The sequence below is a fragment of the Hordeum vulgare genome, chromosome 3H, assembly GCF_904849725.1.
Source record: "Hordeum vulgare subsp. vulgare chromosome 3H, MorexV3_pseudomolecules_assembly, whole genome shotgun sequence".
NCBI lineage: Eukaryota > Viridiplantae > Streptophyta > Magnoliopsida > Poales > Poaceae > Hordeum > Hordeum vulgare.
The window spans coordinates 8,511,495-8,519,321 of NC_058520.1; the positions used below are offsets into that span (position 1 = coordinate 8,511,495).

General features: G+C 46.3%; 1 protein-coding gene across 1 annotated transcript; it reads left to right on the plus strand.

The window, feature by feature from the left end:
- Positions 1–2,609: 2,609 nt before the first annotated feature.
- Positions 2,610–3,323, plus strand: LOC123439196 (Bowman-Birk type trypsin inhibitor-like). Its single transcript, XM_045115936.1, has 2 exons — positions 2,610–2,778; positions 2,896–3,323. Exons 1-2 carry the CDS (start codon positions 2,658–2,660, stop codon positions 3,120–3,122), a joined length of 348 nt encoding a protein of 115 aa, XP_044971871.1. The 5' UTR covers positions 2,610–2,657; the 3' UTR covers positions 3,123–3,323.
- Positions 3,324–7,827: the final 4,504 nt, after the last annotated feature.

Below are 7,827 nucleotides of genomic sequence, written 5' to 3' on the forward strand. Positions count from 1 at the left end.
ATAGAACAAGTTTTGAAATTCCAGAATATTTTCTGAATTTATGATCAAAGTTTGAACAACAACATATTTTTTAAATTAGAACATTTTTTAAATTCAGAACATTTCTTGAATATGAAGAACAATTTTCAAACACAATCTTAGTTTAGAAATTGCACAACACTTTGATATTCTGAACATTTATCGAAAATACCGAGCATTTCCTTAAAGTACCGAACATTTTTTGAAACTGCCGATTTTTTTTTGAAGTTATGAATGTTTTTTAAAAACGGCAACTATTTGAAATATAAATTAATTTTTAAAGAGCAAAAATATTTCTTGTCATAAAGAAGAATTTATGGAAATTTAAACATTTTTGGAAAATCTATAATATTTTTAGAAAATCCCGAACATTTTTTTCTAGAAAGCAAGTACATTTTTTGAATTGGAAGAACAATTTTTGGAAATCACAAATATTTTTGAAAATCCAATTTTTCTTTGGAGAAGTAAAAATATTTTTTTAATTTGAAGAACAATTTTTGAAAATCTAGGGAAAAAATTGAAATAGGAAAAAGATGTTGGGAATTTTAATAAACAAATTTCTAAATATTTTCTGAAAATCAAGAACATTTTCTGAAAATCCAGAATATTATTCGAAACATAAGTAAAAAAATAAAAATAAAAGGAGAAGAAAAATGAAAATAGGTTCATACAAGCCTTCTAGAAGTTTTCGAGAACCGAAAAACCCAGCTGGAATGTCCCAAAACCGGAATCACTACAACCTGCTAATGGGTCGGGCCATGTGGCATCGCTGTCTTATGAAACCTGTGCGAAAGCTCGACTGGCTGTCGCAGAGAGCGGCGAATAACATATTAGCTGGAGAGGGTCACTCTACAGACCAACCCGTATTTATCGGCTTCAGCACCACGTAATGCTTTTATTTTAACCGGTGCCTGTTTTCATTCAATCATGATCTAGCGTCACTTCAACACCGGTATTGGGATTCTCAAAGAAAAACTCTGTTATTGGAAAGATTTCAGCTCGGTTTTCCTTTTTTGATACCCTTTTTACATTTATTTGCATCATTTTCACTCGATTTTTTTAGTTTTCCTAAGAATAATTAACCTCTCAAATTCTTAAAAGTATTTTTTTCAAATTCATGAATATTTTCCATAGTTTGCGAACTTGTTTCTAAACTTTTTCTTTTTATTTTTCTTGATATTCAAGCAAATGTTTTTTGGTTCATTTTTACTCAATCTTTTCTTATTTCGAAAACTTTTCAAGTTCTTTACCTTTTTGGAAATATGAACTTTGTTTTGAAATTCATGAACATTTTTAAAAGGTACTACCTTGTTTCCAAATTTGTCATTTTTTCTGTATTCATGAACTGTTTTCAAGTATTTTACTCCCTTCGATTCATATTACTTGTCGCTTAAATAGATGTATTTAGCAATGAAATACTTCTAAATACATTTATATTAATGATAAGTAATATGGATCAGGGAGACTATCTTTTTTGAATTCATAAACTTTATAAATACTTTGAACTATTTTTGAATTGGCAATAAAATTAATTCTCTAACAAATTTCAAATTCATTATTTTTTGTCGTAAACGTGATTTTTTGAATTCCATGACAATGTTTTTAATGAAACAAATGTTTCTCAAATTCAAGATTTGTTCGAGTTCGTGATATTTTTAAAAGTCAACGGTATTAATTGTCAATGTTCTTCTAGGCCAAAAGTGTTCGCCGTAAACAACAATGTGCTTAGCGTAACGGTCATTTTTCTTTTTCTACGAACGAGATCCGTTGAGCGACAAACCTTATTGGGCCAGAGCCCATATTCACGCACTGAAGCGCGAGCTTGCCAAGTAGCGCTTAAGGCACTTGTGATGGGCACTCTACAGGCCCCTTCGCCACCGCCGCATTTGGTAGATTCGAAAGGGGGGCGCGTGGTTTCATGGCGGGCGTCGGCGCGACGCCACCCGCCGTCGAGGTCGTCTGTGGCACTATGAAAAGGCCGCATGCGAGAACGGTGCTGAGAGGAGCACTGGCGAAGGCAAAGCCAATGCTCCCCGCGCTAGGGCTTGCGGCGGCGGCGGCGGCGAACGGGTCACAGGTGTAGGAAGGGGTGACGGGACGTTGGCACGGCCATTCATCGGTCGAATTCGCCGGCGATAGCGTGGGTGGGGCGAAAGCGGCACGGTCGAAGAGGGTGCGGCGCAGGTGCTCAAGTGTCCAACGTGGGAGAGCGGGCACATGAAATAAACGGCACAGGATGTCGTTGTCCCGCGCGGTGAACCACTTATACTGCGCGTGCGTCTTTTGCGTCTCCGCTAAATCGATCGGAGTGGCTACGGGAGAAAATATTTATATTTTTTCAGCGGGACGCTTATATCGGACTGCTGTTAAAGATCCTCTAAGTACTGTTACTTGTTACCGTAGCTGGAATTCTTGCCCATGTGCTTTGCGTAGCAGTAACTTGTGTCGAGTAGAAGTTGACCTTGCCATCTGTATTGCAGGCTTCATATTGATTGACAAAAAATATGCCCGATCCAGATCTGCTCGATCTGCTCGACATTAATGATGATGTACTGGTGTGTGTCACGTACGAGGCTACATATACTACCGCCCAAACGCAGAAGCGAGCTGAGGACGAAGCAAACAAACCTGGGACTGGTATGAAGATGAAGAGATGCATTGCTGCTAGCATCCTGCTGATGCTCGCCCTCCTCGTCGCCGGCCACCCCTCCGTTACCGCCGACGACGTGGGCACCATTCTCCTGCCGAGCAAAGGCAAAGGTACGGCGGGGCGCGCGTGAACTCCTTTCTTTCTCTTGTTCAATCATTAGCTGCTACTGCTAGCTAGTGCAGTGCATGAAGAACCTGATCACGGTTCGGCTGGTTGAGGAGTTGCAGACCAGGTGGTGATGGAGGCGCCAAGGCCGTGGAAGTGCTGCGACGTGACCTCCTGCACCAAGTCCGACCCGCCGGCGTGCACCTGCGAGGACGTGGTCGACAGCTGCGCTGCTACCTGCAAGCTCTGCAGGCCCTTGTCCCCGCCCCGCTGCGTTTGCCTGGACCAGTACACCGGCGAGCCCGGGCCCAAGTGCACGGAGGTGGATGTCGCCGGCGGCGGTAACTAGCACCCGATCGATGCCGTCGAGCGTGCGGAATGCCTCGTGCTCTAGGCTTCTATACTAGGTACTTGCTGCTGCAGAGCCTGCTGGTTCACAATAAAATTGATGTCCGGCCTCCTGCTAGGCTGATGCCGCTAGTGTCTGCCGTAGTGCTGCTAGCCTGTATGTTTTTGCATTTTAGTGAATGATGATTTATTCCGATTTCAAGCAGCCTCTCCGTGGATAATACTACAACAAACTCTATTTTTAGAAAAGAGGAAAACCCCGGCCTATTCATCTTGACGATGCATGCATCCACTTTATTAATTATTTATAAAGACCTTACAAAGTAATACTTCAGTACGTCTAAAGACACCATCTCGACGACATATGTCGCTACTCTTATCCTAGATGAAGGGATGCCGATAGTTCGAGCCGAATACCAAACAGATTTCGCATCATACCCTAACATCTAAAACCGAAGGCCCTAACCGAGCCACAGTGTCGGGTCTGGGGCGCACAGCGGTCCGACGCACTCCCAGAAGTCGTCGCAGCCCTCTTCCACCGATCCATCTTCAGAGCTGTACCGACGCATCGACCTTGCCAGGCCTATCTGCCGTCGAGGCCACCACGACGCCAAACAACGCCGTCATCATGCGCTCGTCTATCATCACAGGCCCACCGTCGAGACCCCGCCACTCCATTGCCGCCGAGACCCGCCGTTGTCGACGTGCCAGATGCCACGCCGCTCCTCCAATACGAACACCACCTGCTGTCACTGGTCCCATCCCCTCCGCCTGCAGTTTCTCTAACCGAGCACCCGAACGCCCCAGACGGCGCCTTTAAGAAGGACACGGCACATATTGTGTCGTCGCCGACACTACAACAAACTCTGTTTGATGCTTTTTATTAAGTCATGTTTACCATTATGGTTGAGTTTAGGACAACTCTAGCGGATCCCCTAAAAGTCTATAGAGCAGTAAAATTTTGGTTTTACTCCACTAACTAGCACCTACCCGGTTCTGAAACCGGTTGGAAGGGTAAATCTTTTACTCTTCGTGGAGGTGACCGAGTAAAGTTTTCTTTGTGCAAAGGCGTCCTTGTAACCGGTCGGCATTGATATGAAGTTCCCTTGTCGATGGCGATAACCTCGGACCTCGCCGGTGACCTCGCTAGCAACCTCCATCGAGGCCAGCCATGAACGCCGGCGGCTTAGGGAAACCGCAACACGGGATCGTCGACATGCGGAGGAGGATAGCTGCTTGGTGAATGGAGCACCCGGACAAGGCTAGCCGAATTTGCTCATGAGGGGCACCACGGCTGGCTGATAGAGGAGACCACAATGACGCCAAAGCTTCCCATCCCAAGGCACATGCGTGATAGGTCAATGCGGATAGGGATGGGCAGCGATGGCGGGCAGGCGCTTGGCGTGCAACAGGCGATGACAGGCATGAGATGACGTTGAGGATTACTACGACGACGGCTTCTCCGCGGAGCAGGCCTCCTCGGCACAGAGGAAGAAGATCAAACATGCCCTGTTGGTTTTGTCAATTGAACGACAGGCTGCTCGCCGCGACTGCGTAGTGGCATCGTCGCCGGTGGAGGTCTTGGAGCTTTTTCGCTCTCCATGTTGTCGATGAAGGCGCACATGACCCACATGTGTGTTGGACATGCTCTTCGGTGACCACCATTATCATTGCTCGCCATGGAGACGCTTAGTAACTGTTCGACGAAATGTATGAGCCAAATAAATTTTTACTCCACTAGGTTTGGGGGATCAGCTAGAACCGACCAAAACTTAGTGGAGTGAATATACTTCAATAAGATTTACTCGGCCGTTTACTCCTCTATTGTTTTGGGAATCGGCTAGAGTTGCTCTTATACACTGCCAAAAAATGGCAATTGATTTTATTCAACCAGGTTTTTCTGCTAATTTTAGTGTTTGTTTAACTAGCATATCTCTAGACTCTAGTTTCACACAACATACTCATTGCAGCACAACACAGCAATCCCAACCTAAATCTAAATGAACCGATAAATAAGGGGGTGTTTGTTTCCAGGGACTTTTTGGTGTAGGGACTAAAAAAAGTCCAAAAAGTTCCATGTGAAACAAACAGGAGGGACTTTTAGGGACTAAAGTGGGCTGTTTGAGACTATTTGGAGAAGTACCTGTGGGAGGGACTTTTTCCTACCCTGCCCCGCATCGCATCGCGTTATCCGCTCGCGTCTCCCACCTCGGCCGCCGCCAGTTCCCTCGCCCGCCGCCGCCGCCAGTTCCCTCGCGTCTCCACCAGCCGCTCGCGCTCCCGCTCGCGTCTCCCTCCCAGCCGCTCGCGTTCGCGCCCCCACCAGCCGCCGCCGCCAGTTCCCTCGGCTCCGCCCAGGCAGCGCCCGCGCCGCAGCAGCCTACCGCTCCTCGGCGGCGGCCTCCTCCTCCTCGGTCCTGCCTGACGCGCTCGACCGGAGCTCCGACGCCTACGCGCGCAACGCCGCCGCCGTCGGCGGCCTCCTCTCCGACCTGCGGTCCCGCGTCTCCCAGGTGCGTGCGCGCCGCCGGTCTCTCTCTGCCTTCCTTGACCCGACCCCTTCCTCTCCTTGACGAAACGGGAGGCCCTGCAGGTGCTGGGCGGCGGAGGCGCAGGGGCGGTGAAGCGGAACGAAGGGCGGGGGAAGCTGCTCCCAAGGGACAACATAGTCTTTTTGCATGTTATTTAATGATCTCTAGTCCCTTTTTAGTTCTTGGAAACAAACGGGTAGGGACTAGGGACTTTTAAGTTGGGACTAAAAAAAGTCCCGGGACTTTTGAAACAAATAGGGCCTAATTTTCTTTTTTCCATTGCTGCATTTCTAATTAATTCGAATGAAAGAGACATTATCAGCAAACCAATAATCTGAAAAAGGAAATCCGATGTTTCGAACTATTTCTAATCGATTTTGCTAATTTTATTCAATTTCATATGCAACAGTAGAAAATCCACCGCCCTTCACATGTGTTTCTGTGTTATGACCGGCTTGGCACAGACTCCATTTGTCCACTCGATCTATGAGCTGAGATGAACATTTTAACGACGATCGATGGGTCATATATGGGTTAACCTACCAGTGGTTAATCATAGTGGAACAGGTCAAAACTACCGCTACATTGGTTTGTGTAACCACACACGTGATGCCATGCGCGCCCATGCATCATGTCAACGAGTATAGCCAATCAATGCATGTACGTATGTGATTCCCTGCACCCTACATCATGTTGTCAGCAACGCATGGAGGAGGCAGGCCGGTGCCGACGTGCCATAGCTATGTGGTGCCCCCGGTTCGGTCTGCTGAGCATGTGATGCCGTGCTATGTCGGCCTCTACTGCTTCAGTAGCCGAAATGAGAATAGGTGGTGCCTCTTCATGTCAACGAGTATAGCCAATGGAACTAGCATGTATATTGTGATTCCCTGCACCCCCAACATCATGTTGTCAGCAACGCATGGACGAGGCAGGCCCGCGCCGACGTGCCGATCTGCATAGCAGGTGGTTTCACTACATCAAACTGCTTAGCATAGCAGGTGATGCCCCCAGTTCTGTCTGCTGAGCATACAATGCCCCTATGTCGGCTTCTGCTGCTTCAGTGACTGAAATAAGAATAGGTGGTGCCTCTTCAACTGGCTACCGAACAACGGTTGCAGGCCGGGCCACGGCCTGTTCACGAGCGAACGATGCCTCGGCCTGTGGAGCGGGAGGTTCGACTAGCGTATGAGAGCTTGATGCCTTGCCCGGTGAAATGTAATTATTAGGTTCCTCATGGGAAAGATGCAAGAGCTGCTGCGGTGAGAAGACAAGCTCTGATGAAAGGGCGACATTGATCCGATTACCTGTTAACTAGTTTTAAGATATTATTTAGGATGCAGTCTTAATTAATAGTGCACTATCCGTCGTTCTTTCTTATCAGTGCAGATCAAGATTGGAGATGAACACCTCCGCAACATCAGACTGGAGACGAAAGAAATTATTTATAACCACACATGCGCCGGCAAAACCTCACAGGGAGAAAGAAAATAGATTTCTAATCTTATGTCAAGAAAGAGACGCCTTAGGATTTATCACATTCAAACGCGTTATGATTATCTAAGCATGAGACCACCGTTGATGCGGGTGGAAAACAGGATAAGCGGCAACACATATGAGATGCATGTTGAAATAATGAACATGGGCCTATTTGGGTCTTGAGTTATGATTATTTGATTAGGGGCATGCGTTATGTTTTCCTTGCAACACACAATTTTTGCTAGTTATTTATTAAGTCGGGCGTATGCTTTTATATCTAATTTAAAAACAAAAAGAAATTGGGTTGTTGTAGCTGCATGTAACATAACTAGCGCCGAAAAAAGCGCAGCGTCTAGCCGCGCTCGTGAGGGAGCCCGTCTGATTTTTGTTGTTCATTTGGTTAACGAAAAGGAATAGGAAGTGAAGCGACGAGGTTGATTGAGTGACATTTTTTCAGAAAATAGTTTTGTGTAGGTCATTGAGTAGTTTCTTTCAATTGAACATGTAGAACATCCTTTTCAACGATCAATCTATTATTTTTATATTTTTTGTCCATTTGCTTATGTCGAGGGGTGATATCTGAGGAAGCGAGAGACGGTTTATTACGTAAACTATTAAGAGGGTTCATTCAACAATGGATCCTGCAGATAATGTTTAAGGGCATCACACTTAGGATAACCGATTGACAGTGATAGCTTG

Coding starts and splice junctions, on each gene's coding strand:
- LOC123439196 (XM_045115936.1), top strand. CDS start 2,658: ATGAAGATGAAGAGATGCATTGCTGCTAGCATCCTGCTGATGCTCGCC. Junction 2,779..2,895: donor CCTGCCGAGCAAAGGCAAAG/GTACGGCGGGGC, acceptor GAGGAGTTGCAG/ACCAGGTGGTGATGGAGGCG.